The following is a 26,865-nucleotide window of genomic DNA, read 5'->3' as shown; positions in this document are numbered from 1 at the left end:
ATTGAATTCAGTAGCACAGCTCTGGATAAACAGACAGTTGCATTTATCTCCACAGAAGTGTCACTTACAGTGATGTGAATCAGAAGCTGAAGTCGAGGGAGCTCTGCCAGGTTTATAAGGAACAAGCAGGAGCAGACTCAGATTCAGTCTGTATTTTAGTCCATGCCTTTGCGACTGTGGTTTCCCAGTTCAGTAATTTCTGCAATGTTTTCAGGCTCATGCTGGCTTCTCCCCCACCCCCAAAACAATGCTTCCTGATTTTTAAAAAGTAACCACTGAGACGCTCAGCTAGAATCTGTCTAAATGTGTTGCATGCTAAATAGCTTCTCTGGCTAAAAGAAAGAAAAGTGGTTTTTTGGGTTTTTTTGTTTGGTTGTTTTTTTTCCTTCCTTTTTCCTTCTGTGAGACATTCCCCCTACCCGCAAAATGCAAGGACTGTTTGGGCTCCTAAGAAATTAATGCACTTAGGACCAGTGTTGTGATCATAATAATGACACAACAGGGGTTTCTGGCTTGTTTTGCATGGAAAGAAATAATTTAATTTGTCTTAAAGTCAAAATAGAACATTGGGTCAAAGCACTAGCATCCCCACTGGAGGAAGGGCTTTATGTGCTTTCTAAAAAGAGCATGAAAGAAGAAGGATGAAGAAAACCTGAAGAAAACCTGACAGAACAGTGAGTCTTGTGCAAATTTTGGATCCAGGTATCTCTAGTATAAGGCAAAATTAAAACATAAACCTAAATCTCTCGGAAATGGGGTACATAATGATGTCTTCCACTCAAATCAGGGTTTTCAAAGAACCATTGCTGGATTTTTGAAGTTTTGTTCAGCTTCCCTCATTTCCAGCATTTTTCTAATATTTCACCAAGTTCAAACATAGCTGTCATGGAAAAAAACATTGCTAAGTTTGTATTTTCAGAGTGTACATACACGTTCTTTGCTACCAGCTATGTCTGCTGCTTTACCAGACCAGGCAATCTACTGACTACTGGGAGGTGCGGGACCAGCTCTGGGAGCAGCCCTTCCTGCTGGTCCTTTAGAAAAGGATACAGGACATTTGCAGGACCTTTCCCTACAGAAAGAGACCATTTGGGTGAACTCTACCCTTTTGATTTCTTTCTGAAATTATTCCATTCCCTCACTGTTTCTTTTTTTTGCACAGAAGACAAGGTGTGAATTTCTGTTTCACCCCTACTCATCTCCAGAACTAGATTTGTGGGAAAAGAACTCTTCCAGAGGAAGCTAAACTCCTAATTGCCTTTGTAAATCAAAGCTCAGCACCACCTTGTGCAGATTTCACTTTTCACATCAGAGATACTTGCAGTAATTTCTACAGCGGAGCTCACCACCTTCATTTTCCTTCATAATCAGTTGGAAAGGAGCAGATATCACAGGTGTGATTCACTTGAAAGATCTGTTAAGATGAGATAAACCGTATCCTGGGCTGCACTAATTTAACTGAGCAGGGAACGCAGGGCCACTGGCTCAGCTGTGTGTTACAGGGTAGATGCCTACATCTTCTTTTATGAATTCCTTGGTGCAATAGGGCCATAAACCCCAAACTATGGCTATTTATGCAGATGAATAGGAAAACAGGTTGAACACTGGACCTAAACTACACAAATCAATGTCAGAAACGGAAGGAGAAATTAGTCATGTCTTTCGATCACCATATTTCTGTTTCATCCTTGCCACCATGCTGAATGCACTTGATGTCCCATGCAGCGATACTTACCCAGTATCATCAAAGTGAAGTCTCAGCACTGCCCAGACAGTGACACAAATCGTTGGGGTACCTGCAGGGGTAAGATGGTGATATCATTAGCAGTCTAGACACATTTAATACTTAGCAATCAGCACTTTTTGCAGCCTCTCCGCTGAGGTTTTATTTCCTAATAGCACTTGTGCATGAAAACAATGCATTGCATTAATTCAGGATTCTAGAAACATCTATCTCAGCCAGAGGATAGGTTAGTCTTGGTGGGATTGAAGAAGCAAAACTGGTCACGGGGGAAGAATGATGTTTCAGGTCATTAGTGCTTGAAGTTTTTGTACCGCATCTTGTTGCACGAACAGTAAAACATAGTCTGTACAAAATAAAAGCAGTGACATCAGCTCCCGTGTCTAGAGCTACTGTAATTATGCAATAATTGCAGAGTGGCAGATGTTGAGCTGTAATGACATTATTATATTCTTTGTGTTCTTATGTGGTTTTGTTGTAAATGATTTGCATATATTGCATTTTCTCTGTTACTGTGTGAAAAACTGATTTTTCTTTACTTATTCAACCAAACCAAATCTATAGAGGATAGTTTTCCTTTACTCACAGGAATATTTCATTTTTTTTCCCTGAAAAAAAACCCAAAACAAACAAACCAAAATCCCCAAAGGAGAATATTGAGGGCAAGAATTTAATTTCTATTTCAGAAAATTCCTTACTCCTTAAAAAATGCATGTAAAATACAAATTAAATCAAAACAATAGAAACCACTGAAAAATCTGGATTTATTTTTCTTTCTGAAAACATTTAAAGTGTGGCTTTTCATTGGAAATATTTTTATAAATTAGTGCAATATCGCATGACAACTCTGGGTAAGTTGGATCTACATTTTATGGCAAATAAAATTTTTGACTAGGAGGCTGCCTACATCTATTCAGGCACCACTGGAATGATAAAGTGCTAAAAAGCAAACAGAACAAGGCCCTTGATAACCCCAGCGTGCGGCTGTGAGCGAGACTGTCGTCAGTTGACAGGAACAATTATGTTTCATACATTTTGCGAGGCTGTGTTGATGTCACATTAATTAGTCATTTGACTGAATCTACTTAAGTGAGTCTCTGTCAAATCCAATATTCCTTCTATCAGAAATAAAAATATCCCTGTTAGACCTAGGTGACTGATGAAGCCCTCCTACTTTAAAAAAGCTCACAGAGAAATATTTGAAAGGAAAATGATAAGAATAAAAAAATGATAGGTTTTGGGGATAAGAAATCATGCATATTTAATTTAAATGGAAGGCTGATTTTCTCACATGAGACTAGCTAGAAAACATAGAGATCTTTGCGCTCTTAACAGATACACAATAATAAAAATAATAAAAATCAAACTTGAGTCTTATGTGCTATCTAGAATTTGCACTGATTTGCACTACTGAAATTTGGATGGTATGAATAGCGTTCCAAGTCTGAAACATGGTCAGGAAGACAGATTTATCCTAAATGTTTCATAAAAATATAGTTCAAAAAGCACATTTTAGATCAGCTTGGAGTTCTGAACCATTTGCTATATGAATATGCATATACTCACATTACTTTTCTCTCCATCCAAAGACAGATACATAACTTTATCACACTCTTTTTAGCTTCTTAAGTACCATTAGAAAACAGAGAAGCCCCAAAGGCTGAGAAGAGAGCTACTCTTGCTGACTCTGACTCTGCCCTGAGTTAGGAGAGGGCATTAGGAGAGATCCCAGAACGACAACAGTCTATCCGGAGAACTTTCCAGCATATTGGATATTTAAGAGGAAAAAATTGTCTGGATCAGCACAGCCATATGCAGTTCTCATTAATCAAATGAGGGTGCTGACGTGCTCAGCACATTTTAAGAAACAGATAAACACCCAGATGCTGCAAAATGCCGAGCTCTTGCTTACTGCTGCTTCAGTGCAACCCCCTCCACACCAGCTCTGAGCTGAGGGGCTGCTCGCATCCAGAGTCTGGAAGTGCTTCTGCTCTTGCCAAGTGCCAATTGCTCCTGTCAGGTCAGGGGAACTGCTATTCAAGGTGAAATACGCAGGAGCTGAGAAAATGTGGTTTAAAAACCAAAACCAAACCAAACCAAACCAAACCATCCACATCTGGAGATTCTCTTAACGTCACTAAAGGATGTTACTGATGCTGCTTTGAATATGATGTGATATCTATAAACTGAACAGCTAGAAATTATTTATGATATTCAACTCAAGATCAAATATCTTGAGGTTGCATTACCGAATGAATTAATCTGTGTAGTTCTTTCTTTACAGAGACTGATTTTTTTAAAAAAATAATTCACTTAATATGCTATATTGCAATATTCTGACATTCAGAAAAAACTACAGATATGAAATTTGTGCAAACTTAATTAAAGGAACTCAACCTCTGATTTATGTTCATATTGCAAAGATTTACACTTTGCTTTCTTTTGTAATTGTTACATTTTCATGTACATAATCCCCAAGCTGTCTTTTAAGACAGCCTTATATCTCAGCTGTAATGTGATTATACATGTGTGGATAGTACAAAGGGAACTTTGAACATCCTTTTCCAATGGTTTCTTTTCCAACAGCCATCATTTCCCAACAGCCTTTTTGTGCCATAGGTTATTTCTGATCACTTACCCTCTTATTTCTTCTCTATACCTTTGCTCTTATTGTAGGAAGACTTTGCCAGGATGAGAATTTTTGTGTATATACAGCTGCTTCAGGAGGGAAAAACCCAAAACCAGCTGTGGATTACTTGAAGGTTCAGGTTACATGCAGATGGTTTTTTTTCAAAGGACAATAGTTGAAGGCATGTGGTTTGTTTGTAGACTTTACACGTAAATACACAGGATTATTTCCAGATTATTTAAAAAATACGTTTGTTTAACTATAAAAATTGAGCTTAACCTTCTTAGGGTACATTGAAAATGAATGTATTCTTCTGCTTTCACCATCTGACTGCTGCACAGAAACATCAGCAAAGAACTGCTTGATATAACATATTGCAGGAATTAGTTTATCTCCAGAAGGCCAGAACGAAAAATAATTACATCTGTTGTCATCATACAGCTGGCCTTTCTGAAACAAATCTTGTTTCTTTCCACTGCAAGTTTCCATTTCCCATCCAGGTAGGATGAGCATATGTCGTTACCCTTTGGAAACATTTACAGTTTAGCTATTAGCTGGAAGAAAGGCACAAATAAAGTCTTGGAAAATGGACCAGACTTAGCATTTCAGATTTGATTAAGCTAAAGAACTTGGCATTAAAATCATATCTTGGAGAAGGCAATTTTCAGTTGTGGACTACATCTCTGCAAAAGATGCGGAGTTGTCCAGATTGCAGTTCAACTCTATACAGACAAAAAAAGCAAAACACGGTTCGGTCTGCAGTGGTACTTCTGTATGAAGACTAAAACTATACTTTGAAAATCTATGTGGAAATATTAGGTAGTTTGTTGGAGATCTCTTGCACACTGAGACACATTTTAGAGAAGAAATGGCACATACCCCAGCCGATAATAGTGTACCAGTAGAAATATCTCCTCTCTGGGAAAAAGGTTTCTACCAATAAAGTGAAAAGGTACAATCCCTCAATAAAAAGCCAGAAGTAGTTGGACATGACACAGTAATGAAAAAACACCATCACCGCTTTGCATTCCACCTGCAGAGAATCAAGAAAAACAAAGTTATTTCCATGTTGTTTCCTCCTAACAGATAGAGAAAATGCTTTCAGCCTCTCCAAATCTCTTAATGGAATGGAACACAGCTGGGACTAGTATTATAGACTTTTAACAGTAAAGTTTTAAAAGCATGAGAAGAATGTGAGGTGCCACTTAGGGAGCAAAGCTTGAAAGGGCAGGTAGCCAATTTTACCCATGGGAGGTGGTCGATGAGCGTCTGCAGACAGCTTGAGAACATCATGCGTTAGTGGGAGTTCACATCGTCAATGAACACTAATTGCTAGATTTAAGGCCCCTTCCAAGGATTAAGTGCAGAGAAGAAAAGAATCCAGTTGTGTATTGAGAAACCTGAGGAAGGATGTGAAATGGCAGGATGATTGTGGTGAGCCCTGGGAGTGGGATCAGAAAAGATGCTCCCTCCTGTGCGAGGTTTAGAACTGCACTGCCTTGCTATTTGTGGGTATTGTCACTCAGGGACAGAAAATGAAAGTAAGCTGAAGTGTAAAGAAAGCAGAGTGATTTACTGTAAAAAACTGATAGCAGCTTTCATTCATTTGCTGGGGAGGAAAAGCAGCGGACAAAAGGAAAAAAGAGGGGGGCGGGGAAGAGAAATGGGGATTGTGCAGCCTGGAGGAGAGGAGGTTCAGCGGCAACCTTATCGCTCTGCAGCTGCCTGGAAGGAGACTGCGGCACGCGGGTGGGGGTCTCTTTCCCAAGTAACAAGCGATAGGACGAGAGGAAATGGTCTCAAGTGGCACCAGGAGAGATATAGATTATTAGGGAAAAATTCTTTACTGAAAGGGCTGTCAAGCACTGGAACAAGCTGCCCAGGAAGGTGGTTGAGTCACCACCCTGAAGGTATTTAAAATACAAGTAGATGTGGCACTGAGGGGCATGGCTTAGTGCTGAACTTGACAGTGTTAGGTTTACAGCTGGACCCAGATAGTCTTAAAGGTCTTTTCCAGCCTAAACAATTCTGTGTTTCTGTGATAGAAAGTCTTAGGTGGAAACGGAGCTCTACCCTGACTTTGTAAGGTAGGACACACTTGCTTTTCCAGTGTTACATCCCAGTGAGACATCGTTAATCCTACAAAAGTAGGACTTTTCAACAGATCAGAGCAGAATCAGTGTGTAAACTGGAAAGTCCTGGTTGGGGCAGTGGAAGGCTGATAATTTTGACTAGTTCCTACTTGCACTCCGTCCTCTGGGCCAAATCTACAACCAGTATGTTTAGAGATATCAGATCTTGAGTTTCTTCATAGAAGCTGTACCACAGATGAAGACCTAGACACAAGATGGCTGATTTTAATGTGGTTTATCCTTCAAGTGTTTTTAAAAAAAGGGGTGATGCCACTATCAGAAAAGTGGTATAAATGAACTACAGATCTAACATGGCTTCAGCATTATTATGGAGAAGAATTAAAAGCAAAAACTATTTTAAATGACAAAGAAAAGGCTGACGAAGAAATTACACAGCTGCACTTTCCTTGTGGAAGTGACTCACAGGGAATTTAGCTCATAACTAGATGGATAAAGGAGATCTCAGTTTGGGAACTCACTGTAATTCCACCATAATTACACTCAGTAAGCTGATTTATCAAATCAAACACTAGCCTTAAATGTGAAAGGAATGGGGATTTACATGTAATATATACCCAGGTGCATCTGTGTGGGAGACTGCTTTCCATGAAACCACACTTCAGAGGCAAACACTTGGCTAATACCAATGATTTTTTGAGAGTGTGACTGTCAGGAGTATTTTCTATGTCTGAATGGTCACCCTGTTTACACATGACTTTGCCTGACATCCAGAAAAAATTAGGCTCTGGAGAAAAACCAGACCTTCAGATGAAGGAAATTGCTTGTGCCTGTTCTCATCCCACCTGTCACTGTGCAGATCTGTGAAAGGGAGAAACAACCTGACTGGAGACAGAAACCAAAACCCGTAGGTTTGTCCTGAAGGACAGACGGCTGCACATTGAGGACTTCACAGGATGATACATCCACAGTTTTGCTGTGAACCAGGAGGGAATTTTACCACCAATAACCTTCTCCCCCAATAGCTTCTCATCTTATGATACTCAACAGACTGCTGCCTGCCTCACTGTTTTTTGTTATCTCATGCTGGAAAAATTAAAGGAAAACGTTTTGGCTTTGGTTTTACTTACCGTTGAGATAAAACAGTGGTTGCCATCCTGTTCAGCGTAAAGAACCCCATCTTTAATGAAGACAGATATTGCACGTAGGATGAATGAAACAAAGAGGTTCATGTGGATAAAATTTCGAGTGCAGTGAAGCTTCCTAGAGAGGAGAGAGCAAGGGAGAGGAAAAGAAGAGGGGGAGGGGAAAAAAGGCAATACTTTTCTTTTGTGGAAATAACACACGTGGCCAGAGCACCTTGGTGCTAAGAATAGCAGTGTCTGAAAGCCAGGACTGTGGATAGTGTTGACACTAAACCTGGCTAAGAGGAGGATTTGGTGATTTTCCTGCAAAAGCATATAGGGGGTATATATATATATATATGTATACATACACACACACACATATATATATATAAAAGGTCTATAAAATAGACCCAGTCTGATGCAGCTTCTGCAGTTGCATAAAAGAGACCCACAGCTTCTGCAGCTGCATTTACAGTCTATTGAAATGTGACTGCTGGAGTGTGTCCAAGCAGGGGGAACAACGTTGCTAAGGGGTTGTCTCTCTCTTATTTTACATCTGGTGAGTTAAAAGCTTAAACATGGTTTTGGGCAGATGAGCTCCAATTTTTTTTCCTCCAGTGGCTGAACAGCTCACTGCTCATGTCCTGACTCACCTGAAACGGCACAGGATCACCATGGCGGTGGTGAGGGAAACAAGAGAAGTGCTGTATCCCACCGTGTACAGAGCCTTCACAGATAGGTAGTAGTAATCCTTGGGAGGCAAACAACACACGTTAAACCATTTGTCTACGGCCACATCTTCTTTACCCTTTCAACGTGCAGGCGCAACCACCAGCAGGATTTGTTTCTTGGGCAGCCTGTTGTTTTCTCCTCTTGGCTCCCCTGAGATCTCACCATATATTAGAGCCTTCCTCTGTGCCTGGCATGCCCTTGGGTCTGCATACCGTGAAGCTTATTTGTCAGTGAGCTAGCAAAGGCTGTCTATATTTCTTTGACCACTGTGCATGTATCTGTAGAAAAAAAGTGGTTGGCTAAGGGATTCTTCAGTCAACAGGGGAAGAATTGGGGGCTAACCTATGCTTCTAGAAGTTACAAGCTGTATCAACAGTAAACACTCATGTTGTGGATGCAATATTCAGTACAGGGCTAGGAAGGATTTAAATCTTGTTTCTCAAATTTTTATGCCCATAAATACCTGTTTGTTTCATTCTCATCACCAACAAATCGGAACATGTCTAGAGGCTGGATAAAAAGCAGCCTGCCGCTCCCCCCCCTTCATTTGTCTTTAGTTATAAGATTAATTCCTACCTGGTTATCGGACTCTGTTTCATTTTCATCAAAGCCACAGGCATCATAATAATGAGGAAAAGGTTCAGACCAGCCATCTTCAGTGCAATTTCTGCTGATGTCCCCTATGCCAAATACAGTTGTGAATGTGATATCATTGAAGCAAACCCCAGGACACCCCCCTTTGGTACATGACCAAAGAAAACCCCACAGTACTACTGGGGGTGCTATTTATCTGCCTGTCCGTAGAAGACCTTAATGGCATCTTGAAAGTTTAATGCCATCTTTAATGTCCCAGTTTTACAACAGGCACCTACTGATGTCTACTGCTAAAGCTGGTCACCAGAGAGCAACAGTGATTTAAGCAGTGTAGTCAGTGCCTCCAGGCCACCAAGGTTCTCATTGTCAAGTGGGTACCTAAAACAGGGGTCAGTCCATCTCCCTGTATCGACTCTGAAATAGGGAATACAGATTTGACTTAGACATCTATGGTTCAGATGGCTAAAAGGTAAGTCCAGTGCTTAAATACAGGCACTTTGCGGTATTTAATATGATCTGTATCTGAGGCATATGTGTGGGACTGGCAAAAACCACAAGGCCAATGTGATTTTTTGGAATGGCTGCTGGAAGCCAGGCAGGACACTGTAGGATATCTGAAATAGCTATTATACATCTATGGTGAGGCAGCTGGATTGTTCTCCTATAGCCAGATGAGATGTATCCCACTCACTTATCTTCAAGCCTAGGCTCTCATCTGAGAGTGACTTTGTGAGAAGGGTCTGTAGGAAAACAAAGGAAAGATGGAGTGGGAATCTCTTTCCCGTCTCTGTTTTCACAGCAATATGTTCATTTACATCTCCAGATGCCCAGTGTGGCTTCAGCTGACAATTCAAAACTGTTTCAGAGCTTCTCACATTCTTCTGCCTATTATCCGTTCCAATCCCAGCTTACAACCTTACTCTAAAGCAAGTGTTTGCAAGGAGGCTCGAAACTGGCTCAGGGAAAACATCGTCCTCTTTTTCTCTCTTTTTCCTCTCTTTGGCTAATCTCCTATGAGGGCTGGCTCCTAAATGGCTTTCGCTACAACCGTGAAAAGGCTTATAACTGTAAGGAGAAGAAAGAGCTGGGGGTAGAAGAGGAAAGTGTCTCTTGGCACTGACACTGCTGCTGAGGCTGCCCGAGGTGGGATGGCCCCCGTGGTGCCCTCTTTAAGCACCGTTATTCTTGCCAGAGCTCAGTGACCTGGTTGAAAAATTAGAGCTGGGCTGCTGGCTGCAGTTATTGCTCTCCAGTGTGATATAACAGTTTCCATTTATCGAACTATTACAGTTTCTGGAGTATGAACTGTACCTTGACCAAACGGATGGAAATTTCCAAGTTGTAGGGACTTTTTTTGTTTGTTGGGTTTTTTTTTTGTTGTTTTTTTATTATTATTATTATTATTTATTTATTAATGTTATACTGCTTCACATTCTTAGAGCAGTTTAGTCAAGTAGCTCATAACACTAGCAGTGACCTTATTTTTAGAGAATCTGTTTGCCATCCATGCGGCAGAATATATCTATCTAATCACAGCATTCATTTAAGAACATTGCATTACTTGGCAAATTTTGATAAATTGCTCTTGCACATTCATCCCCAGTTTTCCTGTGGAAAATAACCACTGAATCATGGTGTTGACTTTCTTTAACACCATTTAGTAATTACTGTTAAACAGGTAGATATAATTTATAACATCATACTTGCTAGATTGCAAGGCTTAATAGTGGAGGAATAAATTTTCATAATACTGCTAAAAGTAACATACCAGAAAATGTGTCACTGTAATTAGAACTGATTAGAAAATAATACCTAAATGGTAGGAGAAATATCTTGGAGCTTCCTTTTTAACAGTGTTAAAAGAAAAAGAGAAACATTCCGCGGTTCTGTTTCTTACCTAGGGGAGACTGGGCTGTGCTTTCCAGCAGGTCATAATCACCTATAAAAGTGGAAATTTGGTATGAAATTGTTTTGATTGTGTTTTCTATTAGGACCCAAACTGGTCTCTGTGGAAATCAGTGAATAGAATCCAATTGATTTTTATTTATTTGGATCCGGCCCAAGGGCAATAAATACTTGATACTGTCTTTTCTGGAGGTAAACACAGTTTTACTTGTGAGTTTAAATCAAAGCTGAACCTATGAAATTAGAAAATTGCTATGACAAGCAGTGAGCACATAGCTAAAAACACATACAATCAAACCAGGACCAATTTTATTGTAAAAATATAGAAGTCAAATATTGTATCTTTAGAAATTTACATCTATAATCCATGGATGTTTAAGTATGGTCAATTTTCACAGAATTAATGAAAAATTATTTCCATCCATCAATGACAAAAAGCAATAATTAATTGATATTAAGTGAGATAGTATACTTCTATGGTTTTAGGTTAGAGCACAATGATTTCTAGAAACTTATTAGATACTTATTTTCACTTTTTATCGGTGTTACAACCAGCTACATGTATTCATCATCATCATGGTTGATACACAACTTTTCAATAACCTGAAATTATGTACTGCATACAATTTTTGAGAACAGAGGTACTTAGGAGGCACTCAGCACAACTGGTTCTTACCTGCATGGGTTTGGCCCAAATTGTCTACTTCCCAACCTGAAATTAGAAGAATAAAAATAATTAATTTGATCTTGATAATGCTTTGCAATTTGATTTTGATAACAGTTTGCTTTCCATATGAGGAATGGCTATAGCAGAGGCCAGAGAAGAACTGCAAAAAAATTTTGTTTAAATCCATTTTTCAAAATCAGTGCTGTATCTTTATGGCTGGAAAACAGTTTTCGGAAGATGGTCGATTGCTTTGTGTTGTTAAATCTCCGGTTATCACGGACTTTCATCAGACTCTAGGAAAGATAGGAAAAAGAGATGAGGAAGCATTTTTGTGTTTGGGGTTTTTTTCTTTTTTTTTTTTTTTTAAAGGAGGGGGGAGGTTCTGAAATAAGAAAGACCTACCAATATCGAAAATATTGTGTTGAAATCCATGCTGATTTGTGTACTAAAAATAAAAATATTACAATGGTAATGATAAAAAAGTTTAAGTTCGCATTAAAAATTTCCCTTTTCCTTTCTTTCGTCCTTCCAAAATATATTTTGGGGATTATCTCAAACCAATTTCCCCCACACCCAAGTAAATACTTCACACAAATGGCACCAAAGTCAGACTTTCCCAACACCTCAGTGGGTTTTGGCTCAGGCTGGGTGTAGGGAGATGCACCAAGAGGAGCTGCCTTATGCCAGCGAGTGGTGCTGCTGCATCGTGCACAGAGACACTGAGCTGCCTGCAAATAGCTCTGCCAGTGGCCCTCCCACCAGCACAAAACTGTTTCCAACATTTCATTGACCAGTACAGCAGGTTAAAGGTTTAGATTAGCTTTAGTTCTGTATCCTCTGGAGTAACCACAGGGCTTCAGGTTGTTCTTTAACCCTGAACATACGGTCAGGTCTTAACTAGGGATTGGAAGAGCCATTCACCAATTTGCATGAGAGGGTTTGTATTTAAAGTAAAATACAAACAAAGATTGATTTTGGTCCTATGGGAAAGGAGAGAGACAGCATCTAAGGAAACAAAACAGTAAAGGCAGTCTTCTCAGTACAGCATAAAATGCATTTCCTATTTTATTATACTTTTTTTCAAAATCCTTATCATGTAAGAATTTTAAATTCATTGATTTCTCTCTCTCCTCTAAAATAAATCAGATATGCTCTTTGATTTTCTGAGACAGAAAGCAGAGGATTTAGTGTGAAGATCATGGAGGGAGTCTAGAAAACTAAGCTGCAGCATCAGGCAGACTGTAGCGTGTCTTTGAGTGGATGTATTCAACATCAAACCTACACACTCAACCCGGCAGTTACTTTAGAGGGTTAATACTGAAAACCATGGTGAGAACACCCTTGGTCTCCTGGCTTCTCCACCCAACTCCAGCTGCTTTCGAGATTTCATATCTGAGAATTCTTGGATGTTTGCAAATATTGGGTAAGTCCACTAATTCTGAAGAGAAGTCACCAATGCTCTGAGCAAACATTTTCCAGCAAAGATTGTTCAACCTGCTGCATCAGTCTAAATTACCAATGCTGCAGAAGCACTAAGGCTGTGCTCCAGATTCTTGGCAGAATAACAGGGATGCCTCTGCAGGGTATTGTGGACAGATCAGTTTCCCTCCCAAGTCTACCAAACCCCAGGTTTATTAACAGTGATTTAGCTCAGATATAGATGCTTATATTGCTAAAATCTGAATTCAGAATAGCAAGTTTAGGATATCCTGTGGGAAATTTTATCTGTGGTTTTATTATGCAATTAGAGTATCAAAGAATAAGCTGCTGTTCCTTTATCACTGCCTTTCATAATGTTCTTCATAGCCTGCTGCCACTCAAATCAAGTAGCTTATAATGGCACTGGCTCCTACGTGATGTCACCTCACTCACTAGCCTGTATCTTACAATGACCCACTGAAGCAGGGTAAAAAGAAGCTGCAAGAAAAGCTGCAAAACCTCCTGGACTCATAAAACTCCAGTTTCAGTTTATCAGTTGTACAGTGTGGCTTACATCTTGAGACATGATACTATAAACTTTGCATAATTCTTGTTGGAGAAAGACCAGGCAATGTTAAAGTACATTGAAGCCTGATGTTCCTCGCATCCTGGCATATTACACTGATGACTGAGAAAAAAAACTTTTTTGAAATTTAAATGTTTTAAATTGAGCTTTTTTCCCCCTATAATCTAAAAAGAAGGAAATAAAAATTTCCATGATTTCATTCTAAATAATCGGTGGTAGTCACACTGATGTTAAAATATTAGATTTTAGTTCATTTTGAATTTCATTACATCTGTGATAACAGTCAAAATATCATATTAGTTTTGTGAAATGAAGAGGCTTTTTTTTTTAATATATACTTAAATAATGATTGCATTTTAACTCTGGGCATTAGGAAGAGGTTAATATTTTTGATAATGTTAATTTTCTGATTGCTGTAGGAGCAAACTGGCCTTTTTTAACCATATTTTTCTACATCTGAGTCCTTGTTAACGTACTGAAGAAAGTTCCAGTACAACCTTTTGCTATACAGGCTTTTAGGCTTGATCCATCACCCTAATTTTCAATAATAAATTAAGCTACTGGAAAGTCAATTAGATTTACACTGAACATTATGCCCTGAATTACAACTAAAAGCCAAAGTCTGTCTAATGAGTGTTGGGATAACATACACACATACACAATTATATTTGTGTGTGTATGCACATATATATATATATAGGTACACAAGGGAACATGCAGCCACCTTCTGACTTAAAATTCTTGTGTGCTGCCACTGCCCTTCTCTCTGACACCACATGTTCATGTCCCCTGCACCAGAATACAGATGTTTACATGACAGATAACTGTGCCAATGGCTATGTTTGCTCACATGCATGACAGTGCGAAGGGAGTTAATTTGCATTATTTCTGTGCTTAATATTTAAGATGCCTACATATATGAGAAGGCTTGAGCTTGCATTTGAGCTGGGGTTGTAGGAAGTCCAGACATAGGGCAGTTCCTCTCATTTCTCCGATTAAAAACTCGGTTTTTGTGGTTTTGAGCTTGGGTTGGTTTTTTTTCACCTGAGTGCCTTTCTGACTCTAGAAAGACCTCAGCAAATTTACTCTGGTGTCAGTGATGTCATGGGCAAAACCGTAGGGCACCTCACTGCATGGGCTTTCACACAAGTCCTCTCACTGCCTTACTCAGGACATAAACAATGAGAAACTGGTGCATTACACTTCACTGATGACGCAGAGAAAGCCCGTCAAGATGATTATACAACAGGCTAGATGGAATATGTTACTCTCCCAGAAATGAAGAATAACTAAAATGTGCTTTTCATCTGCATTTTCACTGCAAATCCATTTTTCAGGGATTACATTCCTGGCTTCTGTGAATGACACCTGTGCTCCTCACATGTGGTTAAATAACGGCACAGCCCAAACTACAGAAGGAAGGACATTAAACGGTATCTTAGAACACCATTTATTAAATCAATACTTGCTCACATTAGTCAATAAACTCCTGAGGAAGCTAATGTTATCCTTGAGAAAGGATGGTTTATCCAGTGTGTTGACAGATAGTGTAATTTACTGTTTGACCAGTCTGAACAGGCAAGTGTCACTTTTGGGGGAGTAAGGCAAATCTCCCTTTAGTATTTAAACTGCCATGATTAATTAGATGTTATTTGCAGTACTGCTTAGAGACCTAAAGAAGATCCATCAGAATGCTGAATTTTCAGTTCCAAAGACAAAACAGAATTAAAATACATACAATATTGCTAATTTCTATTTTCTACATGAAGAGATGAAAGAAGGAAAAAAACCCAACAACCCAGTCAAAGGACTTGCCAAAGGCTTCCCATAGAGTTAGTGGCAGAGACCCAGATCTTTCATGCCCTTTTCTTGCATGTTTGTGGGACTTACTTTCTTGGTTTCCATTTGCTGAGTCCCAGAAAACATAACTACCTCCTCACTATCCTCCAACTGATAAGAAATTTGATGCAAGCAATTGTTGCTTCTGATTTAAACTGAACAGGACTGGCAAAGCTTAAAGCCAAGAAACAGCCTGTGCGCGATGAGCCTCGGAGCTCAGTGCTGCCTTTTAGATCTTCTTTGTGCCAAATTTGTGCTGGCTGCTTTTGGTGTCAGCTGGCATGGCAACTGCTTTATCTCCCATAGGTTTGTTTATCTGAACACAACTTGCATTTAACCCTTTTGTTCCAGCATTTGTCCCTTATAAGTGGCAGGTTGGGGAAAGAAGGGCTTCCAGAACTATTCTGGCCTGAAACAGCCTGCCCACACTTTTCTCTTGATCCTGTTGTTCCCGTCTCAGTATTATCAGCTGGAGGACTGGTCCACATAGGTTAGACTCCAAAAGGTTGGATTTTGACAGCACTGAGATCAATGGGCAAAGCTCACACTGTTTTTACTGCATGTTAATTCTGTCCCTTCAGAAAGTGCAGAGAGTGGGGCAGAGAGAGGTTACAGAAAACATTTCTTACAATCACTTGTTATCGTGCTGCTCAGCTATGTGGATAATGAGCTGGTGAGGCAGGAATTCCGTTTTTTTCCTGTTTTATATAGCACTGATTAGAAGCTTAACATTTAATTTATAATGATGAAATAAATCGGCGAGCTCTCACACCCGACTCCACAGCATCCACCACACTGCGCCATTTCACTCCCTTCCTCATTGCTGCATGCTGCTCTTATGCACCAGCAATCTGTTCAGCCGGCTGGCAAAGCCGCAGTTGGGAACAGCAGTCTACTTAGCAGCTTTTCTGGGGCTTTCTGAGCTCCTCACACAGATACCGCCTTGCATACTCTGCCCGCTGCTCCTAATGCCCTCTGCCCAGTCCTGGATCTGAGCACAGATGATCCCACATGCACACTATCCAACCATCCCAGTCCCTTCATTACAACTCTTTTTTTGGGGGAAAGTGATCCAGGATCAGCTGCTAGGTCTTTCTAATCTCATTAACTGGATCCGTGGAAAGTGGCAGCCAGGCAAGGTTACAGAGTACATGGCCTTAGAGGTTCCCACACCTTTCCTTATGTTATGTGCTTCCCTTCACTATTTCCAGGGGGTTTGGTCTCTCCAGCGTTATAGATAATACTTTAAACTACAGGTTGCAAGTCATTATCGTCACTTGGCATTTACCGTATACTGCCATTTGCCTTGTCAGAGGGATTTGTGAACATAGTCCTCACACAGAGACATCATGAAATGAAATAGTATTGTTAAATACTATTATTTTATTGTATTTAATACTAAATACTATTATTAAATAGTATGTAGAATTGCTAAATGTATTTAGAAAACAAGAAAACTGAGGCAGAGGGAAATTAAGGGTAAGATTAGGAAGCCTGGTCCATGTTTGTATGTTTGAATAGCAACAGGTGCCTAAGAACATCTGAGGAACTTGTCCCATGGGGCAAATTCATTCCATCCAACTTGTTCAGCGGAAGGTAAGTTTATCTGGTTTTTTACGTCTCCTCCCATAAAGGGTTAAGAGACTGGTACTTCCAGAAGTTTGTTTTTAAGTGGTTTGCTTTAGACATCTACCATAGTATGAGATGAACTAGTTTCCGCAACTTTGTTACTTCAGTGGTTTGTGCAAAACACTGCAGTAAAGGCAGTGATGGAACTGATATACAAGCCCTTTCTTCCTATACGTCATACAAATTTCAGGGCACATGGTTTCATGACATAGGGACAAGAAGACCCAGTGAATCATGCCTGGAGATCACAGAAGAATACCAGGGAAGTCCCATACGGAGAACATACAGGCCATAGCACATAGCGCTGGCTGAGGCAGGATTGGCATACAGCTATGATCAATAACAGGTCAGAGAAATTACGACTTTCTTTTCTTCCTCTCTCCTATCAAAAGCTATGAAACTAGCAGTGGCCTGAGGTCACCATAGCAACTGCTAGGCATCATCTAAACATTATCTGTATCCTGCCTGCGAGGCTGGCTGTCACAGGAGTGTCCGTCATTGTACAAGATCAACACAAATACTATTGAAGGGTCTTCTAGCTCTGAAGAGGGCAGGGGTCATATTTCAGAGAAAAGCAAATGTTTTTCAAGCAAGAAACACAGAAAATAAGAAATGTGTCCAACAAAGATTATCAGTTATGAAATAAGTCCCAGAGAAGAAAGCATATTATATCATGTGCTTAACGGCAAGAAAGAATGTGTGCCCACCATACCTAAAATCCTGCAATCAACTGGAACTCTTTTCTCATTTATTTGAATAAAGAGGAGAAACAAGGATAGAGCAAAGACTGCTAGTGAAGGTTGAAGCATTTGCCCATGTTGCACGTACAGTGATACTTCAGTGTTTTGCCTTTTGCTGTCCAGGTGTTCCACAAACTACTCAGCGGTTCTCAGCACATTCTACCCTTGCATGCTTCCCAGAGGAGCATGATTTTTTTTATTTTTCAGGGTCAAAATAGCTTTCAAATCATATTGACAAAGGTCTTGAGTTCCATTACAGCTTTCGCCTGGCCACTGCAGGATGTCCTCTTGCCAAGACCAAAGACTTGACCTTTAGCTGAAATGCTCTTGGTCACATTGTATGTTCGAATATCAGAAGCCCAGAGTCTTATGTTCCCATAAGTTGTTTGGAAAGGCCATAAAATGTCCTTTTTCTGTAAAAAGCATCTGCAAGGCCTTAACTACTTGATTGGACATGTAGGTAAAGTTACTCTTCTTTGATGGCAATGTTTTCCTCCCCTTTCCCTCTGCACTGCAGATAGACTTCGGTGCTGTGACTGAGGTGGTATGCTTAATTACAGGTTGTCTTCCTTGCCTTGGAAAAGCTGAAATAATCCCATGGCTTTACTGCCTGTGAAAAGCCTTGGGGTGAAAACCAGCAGGAAAGGACTTGTTATCTAGTAAGCACTATTATCTTGGTTATTGGCAAGGCATTATTTTTACATCCACACTTGGTAGGTCTCTTGTACCTGTTCTTCACACAATTCTTTCTAGGACTTGCTGAACACTAAGCGACAATAACACATATGCAATCTGCAGACAGCTTTGAAAGCTGCCAAAAACCTTTAGCTGTTGTGTGGATATATACGTGTGCGCATATATATATATATATAAACCCATATACTTTTGTATTGAACTTGCTTCTGAATAAAACTAAGGTATGCACAGAGTCCTGGTTGCTTCAAAGACTAACAAAGCTCTGATGGCTCATTATTATTCCCATGATGAAAACACTAGGGAATGGGTCATGTCTGTTTTTCAGAGACTACTGCTTGGTTCCAGTGTTTTCCTTCCCTCGGTTTTCATGCAGGATGTTGAAATACCCACCAGGGGTAAGATATACTTGAATAGAAATCTAGACCTTTGCATTGATCTTTTGCCTTGCCTACTTGATAGGCAAACGCAATTTCCAATTTCAGTCTGCTGCGATGCTACAGCTAGTAGCAAAGAGAACCTACATCTTCTACTTCAGTAGAAAATAAATGCACAATCTTCCAGATACAGTTTGTTCTTTAGAAGGCCCCTGACCTTTAACAGTCACCTTTTCTTTCTCTCTGTATCAAAAAATATCAATACATAACCCAAACTAATAGAAACTATGACTTGCAAATATTTTCAGCAGCTTTCACCTTGGGAAGAAAATGACTTTTGTCTTTTCACCCAGTTTGGGAGTTAGGTACTATTTTCATAGTGGTATATAGACAGCAGTGACAGACTTTACCAGAACTATTTCCCCAGAAATGATACAGAAAGGCTTTTCACATATGAACATGCAATATCACTTCCCTTCTCATTAACTCTTCTCTTGTCATCTTATTCTGTTTGATTAGGGATAACACTTAAACTCAGACAGGAGAGAAAACAAAACAAAACAAGCCCACAGATAGCTTCCCAAATCCAATTAACCCTGATTCATAAATCCCATGGTCCACCCATGGTATCTCTAGCGCAGAGTACGAGGCTTGATGTTCTTATGACAAAGTACTTGAGTGTCTCCCAGTGGTTTTGATGGGATCAGTAACAGTTTGTTTTCAGTTCCTTGTTCACAGGGACAATAAATCTTGTTGCCTGAGCACGGAAGCCATACAACTTCCAGAATAGCAGCGAGCCAATCGCTTTGGTTCTAAAAGGTGAGCACAGGATATAATTCCTTCTGAAATTCTATAATACCTGGTTACATTCTTCATTCTACTGGATTTTAATTAGGACCCCTTAATCCTGGTATCAAGATAAGATGTGGTTTATGTCTTTGGTAAAAATTATGTACATTTACATAGTACACCAGGTGTTGTAGCAATACTGTTTTGGGTGCAGCAGGTAGCGTCCTAAACTGAGCACTAGATAAATATTCTAAATTGCTGGAAGGTTCAGTAACAGCTAATCATATTATTTGAATTTGTGAATGAAAGTATTTTCTCAGGGTGGAGTTCAGCAATTTCCTATTATAATTTGTATTCATTTTTACTACAAATCTAAGATCTAAAAATATGTTCATTTCTGATCTGGCTATTGGGTTTCTTCCATTGGTCCATATGAGTCATGTGGCTTTGTATGTTCCAGAATGTCTCAGCTGCGCAGGGCAAAGAAAGAAAAGCACAGACTTGTTCTGTAGATTTCCACTGCCATGCAGTATCACCTCTGTCTGTAGGAAAAAGGGAAAAAGAACAAAACAAAGAAAAACTTGCAGCTGGGAACACAGATCATTATGCTGGGACCATCTCTAGGTCTTGCTATGTCATACTGAAATGCAACATCACATCTTTACACAATTATTTTTTTTCCCTTTCATTGCAAAGATGCCTTAGAATGCTTTAAATATACCCAGTTCTAGAGTGGTCGTCTCTGGAGTCAGTACCAGGAAGGCATAGAGAAAGCGTGATATACAACAGCACCACCATGGAGGTTGTAGCTCCCAGTGAGAATAAAACTGAGTTCACGTATATCAGTCAAAGGAATCAGTGCTGAAGTGGAAAATATATTAATATTTAAGAACCCTTTAGAAGGAATGCCACTGTAAATCCTTAACCTACTAGATGAGAAAACTCTCAGGACCCAATATGTTTTTTTCATGGGGAGATATTTTGAGAATGATCTTTTTGTTCACATTCTGCATCTGAAAAGAAATTAAAAATTCTGGGATTTTGGAGGAGTAGAGAGGTGAAATGAAATGTTTCAAGTAAGGCTCACCAACCACACCACACGGGAATTAACATTAGGCTTTCTGTATGATGTTGACAGCAGCTCCAATGCTGTTCCGCAGTTCACTTGCAGTGAATGCTAGAGCAGGATTTTCTTATTAATAATAATTATTATTTTTTATTTCATTTTATTTTGTTCATTAAAATAATTATTATTAATTAAAATTAAAAGCAGTAACAGCTGGTAGTTTTAGCCAAATCCGTAGATATTTTTTCAACAAAAACCTCTCCAGATGACAGTTCAGTCTTTTTTTTTTTTCCCCTTCCCATTTTACTGCATATGGAACTCAGACATCTGAGCCGAGGCAGCCAAATTCCTTTCTGAAATTCATAAAACAGACAGCCCCTTCCAGCGATTTCCTTCATCTTAGGATAAAACTTTGAGATAGGTCAGAGGAAACATCTTCTACAAGTACCCATTGCTTTCCATTTACCAAACTAGAAATTCAGGTGATCCGTTCAGACTTACAAATATAACCTAGAGATATCCAAAACCAAGTGACATAAGTCCTACTCCCTCTTTAAGATTGACATATCTTATGGTTTGCCTATACAAGCAGCTGGTGCTTCAGTGCTTCATAGGACAAACTTTTTAAAAGTATAATTTAAAGTTATTGCTACTATTTGTAAAAATGATTTATGGTCATATAAAAATTTTGCTGTATTAAAAAAAATGAAGGCACTATTATTAAATATTAGTGTCAGTGCCTAGCCTAGTTACATATTCTAGAAACATAGCAGCAGCCAGAGGATACTATAACAATCTATAAAATGTGATTAGCTGTGTCTTTGAAACATTTTAGTTATCTAATAACCCTTTATTTAAGGAACCGTCATAAAATGTGACTTTTTTCATTAAGCCCTCATTGAAACAAATATACTCAGCTAATTATAATTAGCAACAACGATAGTAAAAATTCATGCTGATTCAACCACAAGAGTGATTATGGATGTAGATATTTCCACCTTGGGGTCACTAGTGCAAATCCAGCTGGATCGGTAGAGATTTCAAACTACTCCAGATTAAATGTTTATTTGTTTATCTAATGAATTATGAATCTTGGGTTTGTTCCTACTGAACAGATGTCCAAAACCCCCTCAAACCCAGCACTATAAGAGGTAACAGCTGTCGCTTTTGTTCATGATCCTGTAAGGAGATGAAAAAATCTGGACATATGTTTACACTGGACTGACTACTCCTCCCTTAGGGTCATACTATCACCCTGCTACAGGTCAAATGGGAAGTACAGTATTTGAACAAGTCTGTAAATCCTAGGCAAATAATTTAAAAATATTATTTCAGCCTGTTACTTTACATAGCTCTAGTTATGAAGAGCTTTTCATTTTTATATATATATATATATTTAAGCATATATTACTTTTTTTTTTAAAAAAAAAAAAGTCCCATTAACTGTTAACAGGTTAGTTAAGCTCTGGAACAGATCACAGTGACCTAAGCTTGTCCTTGAGGAGGGAGATGGGTTAGGTGACGTTGGTGATGTTGGGATTAGGGGCAGCCTGGGCTGCAGTGATCATGCACTGGTGGAGTCTGCAGTCCTGAGGGATATGGGTCAGGCAAAGAGTAAAGTCAGAACCCTGAATTTCAGGAAAGCAACCTTCCAGCTGTTCAAGGAATTAATAGGAACCCCTGGGAAACGCTCCTCAGGTGCAAGGGGGCAGAACAGAGCTGGCAGATCTTTAAGGATGCTTTCCATAGGGTGCAAGAGCTCTTGATCACCAGGTGTAAAAGAACAGGAAAGGAAGGCAAGAGGCTGGCATGGCTCAGTTAGGTCCTGCTGGCCAAACTCAAGGGCAAGAGGGAAATGCACAGGCAGTGGAAGCAGGGACAGGTATCCTGGGAAGAGTATAGGGCACTGCCTGGTTGTGTAGGGATGAAGTCAGGAAGAGCAAGGCACAGCTGGAGCTGAACTTGGTAAGGGATGCAAAGAATAATGAGAAGGGTTTCTATAGGTATGTCAGTGAGAAAAAGAAGGTCAAAGAAAGTGTATCCCCCATGATGAGCAAGACTGGCAAACTGGTAACAGTGGATGAGGAGAAGGCTGAGGCGCTCTAGACAGGGTCTGAGAAACCCAGTCTAGTTAAAGATATCCTTGCTCGTTGCAGGGAGGTTGGACTAGATAACCTTTAAAGGTTCCTTCCAACCCAAAATATTCTATTATTTTTTTCATTTCTCAGGAGTCCTCATAGCCTTAACTATTTTAGAAATGATAGCACCATGCAAAATAAATGTCTTCAGTAAAAATGAAAAGGTAACATATTTGTGTGGAATATAAATAAAAGTGTCAGAGACATCTGTTGAAATAGAGAATAGTTAAAGTGTCCATGGCAGAGTTGTGTGGACTGGTTGGCAGCGGGGGAGATTTTTTGTGCCGTAGATGTACATGGCACTACTCTCCATAGTATTAAATTAGCAATAACGCTAAGCATTGCATCCGAAACAGGCAGGGAGAGAGAGAAAAGTGATGTTACCATGTGTTAGCACACTGTAGCTTGAGGGTATGTAGGGGATTTAGATTACAAACCATTGAAAAGGAGAGGTCCTAATGGAAATTCAGACGGACTGTCTAGAGCAACAGGCCTCCTGCAGTTATATCAGAAGATGACAATGTATCAGCCATCTGCTGATGTGCAATAAATAACATTAAAGTATTTTGCCTGCAGGCTGCAAGCATCACTGTTAACCAGATAGTGAAAACTTTTGGTTGGGTGTGTATCCTGCGTTAAGGATGACCAGAATTGGTTTGACCATCAGGCTGAATGACAAGTAGTCAACAAAAATTGATTACAAAAATCACAGAGAACTGAAACTGAGAAAACCCAAACCCACCAAAAAGCAACCAGCCTGAAAAAGGGATGGACGTTTCCTTACCCACACTAGATACAAACCCTAATGAATGCTGGCATGATGTTTTTTTTCTATTATCGCTAAACACAGATAGCTCAGTAAGTGCTATTGTACCCACCAAGTCAATACTAAACCAATATTACAGCAATAAAGATTGTGTTTAATTATACTGGCTATAACTAAAACACACAGAATTACAGTATAAAGTATATTTTTATACCTGATCATTTAAAGAGGAACTAATCTTTGCCCATTCAAAAGTTAGGTGCCTATTTTAAGCAAATTGCCCTTAGTACTTGCTGGATAAAGAAGTATCTCCAAGGCATGATTCGCCTTGTGTCTCTTGGAATAACAGAAATTGCCCTCTGTGGGTCTCTTTCTCTCCACTGACTGCAGATGGAGTCTAGAGGACTCATATAGCTAAACCCCTCAAGTTTCATATGGTCAAATTTAGATGAGATAATGATCACCATCAAATTCCTTTCCATTTCACAAGACCATTTCTACTTGCTTCAGTGTCTGGATGAGTTCAAATGGATGTATGTAAAGGTGAGGATTTCAGCATTCCTGGAGCTGTCTATGATACACCATCTCCCACAAATAGCGTTCTGTGTGTGGCAATGCAGAAAAGGCAAATTTTGGACTCAAAACTATAAATGAATAATTAATTGGGAAAATAATCTTTAGGGAAAAGGATCCTTGGGGACAACGATGAACTTGTTTCTCAATGGACAATAAAGTGATCTGCAGTAGCAGAGATGGGTTCTGGGAGGTGATGGACAAAATTGTGTTAATTACAAAGAAAAGCTTGTTGTTAGATACATTGATGGGAGGACAGCCTCTCTCAGTCATTCAGCTGGGAAGGAGATGTCATGAAATCACACACACAAAAAAAAAAAAATTTCAAAAGAACATCTAATCAATCTATATATCTGCTGTGAACAACTTAATAGTTATTGCCTCCTGTCCACATATCCGCATTTTTCCCTGGCAATTTTTCATGCATTTCAAAGGTAAAAAAATAAAAATAAAAAATTAGAAAACAATCGAGAAAGGACAAGGGTTTTTTTGTATCATGCAAACAGTAGTTTGCACAGAGATGCTTCCCATTAAAAAGCACTACATAATATTATTAACTAGGTCAAATAGTCTTACTGCTAAGATATGTTCTCCTTTTAATACCAGCTCATTTGGGAACAGTGACTGGTTGTACATGGATTGAAGCTGGGGTCTAATAGAGTTTGCTTAACAAGCATGGTGAGTGCATGGGACTTTTGCTCCAGGCTTGAAGTGGTAGCAGAAGAAAATGCACCAGCCTCGCTGACCATCTGCAGTATTTTTTGCAAGACAAGGGACAACTTTGTTAGACAGCGATGCATTCTGGAAGCAGGAACAGCCCACATTTCCGATCTTTCATTTGCTTGCTTAGTTGCTGATGCCAGCTGCAAGGGACAGAAGGACGCTGAAGTCTAATTTCTACAGACCACAGAAAGGCACGATGGACCTTCTGCATCTCTCCAGGAATCTTTAACTCCCACTGACTCTTCCCTGGACTCCCAACATGGGAGCTCCTCACATTGATCATCTCATGCTTATGCTCTCCTTAAGCATGAGCAGAACCCACTCTGAGTTTTAGTTATTTTCTAAAATAGGTTTGAATGTGATTAGTTATCTAACACCCAAACACGGTTTCAGGTCTCATTGATTTCATTGGAGACTCGAGGACAGAACACCCCCTGTAGCAACCGGAGTTGGAGGTATTTTCATGTTGTATAGTCTGTGAAGACTTTTTTCACACATTCCCTCCCAGCCTTGCACACACACACACACACACATCTCTATACACAAACATCCTGGGTTTCTACAGTATTTTTTTTTAACTGAATCCCAGATCCAGGCCACTGTGGTATTCTTGGATTTCCTTTATAGCAAGTATCTAAGTGAGGTTTTTACACTCATGCTGGTCATGCAGCTTTACCACGCAGAGGCAAAGAACAAAGAGAAAGCACCTTACCATCTTCAGAGATGATAAACCTGAACAGTGCAGGACACTTGACAAAGACGATTTCACCCACACTTGCAGGTTTCCAGCATGTAATATTGTCCCACATTCCTGGGCATCCTATAGAAGTGAAGGAGAAATAATATACATTAGTGATGGAAATTCACTCCTTCACATAGTTGTGTTTTATACTTGGTTCTTTCTTCTATATATTAAAATGCTCTTGTTTAGAATAATAATTTTCTAATAAGCTATCCCTGGAATAAATAGCATAGAAATAGCATAAAATATGTAGATGCATGGAACACTAATGGCCAGGCTCTGCCCTCACATATGACACTTCTTAGTCCCAGTTAAATCACTCTAACATATACTAGGAAAAAAATTTCCCTTGAGCATAAAATCTGCTGCCATTTAACTATTTTTCAGTAGTGCTGGGTTAAGGCGTCTTTATTTATGGATCACACCTTTGCTTTAAATTCTATGAATTTCTGTTGGCCCTAATCCTCGTCAAAAGTTGGGTACTGGCACATTTTGGAATTTGACCTAGGGAGATGACTGGAAACTGAAAAACTGATTCTGCTTCATCCTGCAGCCAGTTTTGTGGATATGCGAGAGAAGATCACCTCTTTCATGCTATTTTCTTTAAAAAAAATACTGGGAATAGAAACATCCTTCCTCAGTAAAGAACTGTTATAATATCATTCACTCTCTTTACTGTGGTCTTTGCTCTAGAGACTATAAACTCACGATGTCAAAAGGATGATTTTGACTTCTAATGGTTTCTTGCACAAGCTAAAACCAGAGTCATGCCTTTAACAACTGTTCAGGGATTAGGCTTCAGGTAACAAGTTTTGAACTAAAAACTGAGGGATAAAGAACCAGTCTCCTGATACATGCATGCAGAAAAAGGAGGTGATACCATTGTGGATGGGAGTTTAGTATACAGGAAAAATTCAGGTCCCATGTGCTATTGTAAATAGAATAAAAAAGCCCAGCTCCTGCTTCTTTCTGATCACTGTGTCAGAGTGACAAACCATCACTACCTTTCAGGAAGCAAAAGCCCTCCAGTAATTTTGTAAACCTCCATCTTCCAAGCTGACAAACCCAGAAGACAGATGAATTGCACAGAAAAAATGCAGCACAATCTCTCAGATTTCCTATTTATGTTTACAAAAATGACTTAGTGCAGGAATCTCAAATGAGAATCATCTTCTACCTCAGCAGGAAAAGAAAGGAAAACTGCATCTGAATATCTCCACTGCTTATTTGCATTTGAGGTTAAGATAACATCATCTTATCAACTGTTAAAAGCTGCGAGCTCCAGGATTTTCTAAGTGTT

At 39.4% G+C, this 26,865-nt stretch overlaps 1 protein-coding gene across 4 annotated transcripts in view; it reads right to left on the bottom strand.

Moving 5' to 3' along the window:
• ADCYAP1R1 (ADCYAP receptor type I) overlaps positions 1–26,865 on the bottom strand; it is a 140,907-nt gene that overhangs the window by 31,687 nt on the left and 82,355 nt on the right. For all 4 annotated transcript variants that reach the window (XM_055806718.1, XM_055806719.1, XM_055806721.1 and 1 more), the window contains exons 4-11: positions 25,536–25,643; positions 11,495–11,530; positions 10,811–10,852; positions 8,896–8,999; positions 8,241–8,338; positions 7,591–7,723; positions 5,250–5,403; positions 1,736–1,796 (exon numbers count right to left, since the gene is read on the bottom strand). In XM_055806718.1, the coding sequence (XP_055662693.1) occupies positions 1,736–1,796; positions 5,250–5,403; positions 7,591–7,723; positions 8,241–8,338; positions 8,896–8,999; positions 10,811–10,852; positions 11,495–11,530; positions 25,536–25,643 (736 nt within the window). The remainder of the gene's footprint in view (positions 1–1,735; positions 1,797–5,249; positions 5,404–7,590; positions 7,724–8,240; positions 8,339–8,895; positions 9,000–10,810; positions 10,853–11,494; positions 11,531–25,535; positions 25,644–26,865) is intronic.

The sequence above is a fragment of the Falco peregrinus genome, chromosome 5 (genome assembly GCF_023634155.1).
Source record: "Falco peregrinus isolate bFalPer1 chromosome 5, bFalPer1.pri, whole genome shotgun sequence".
NCBI lineage: Eukaryota > Metazoa > Chordata > Aves > Falconiformes > Falconidae > Falco > Falco peregrinus.
Note: the sequence above shows the minus strand (reverse complement) of the source record. Positions and strands in the feature narration are given on the sequence as shown.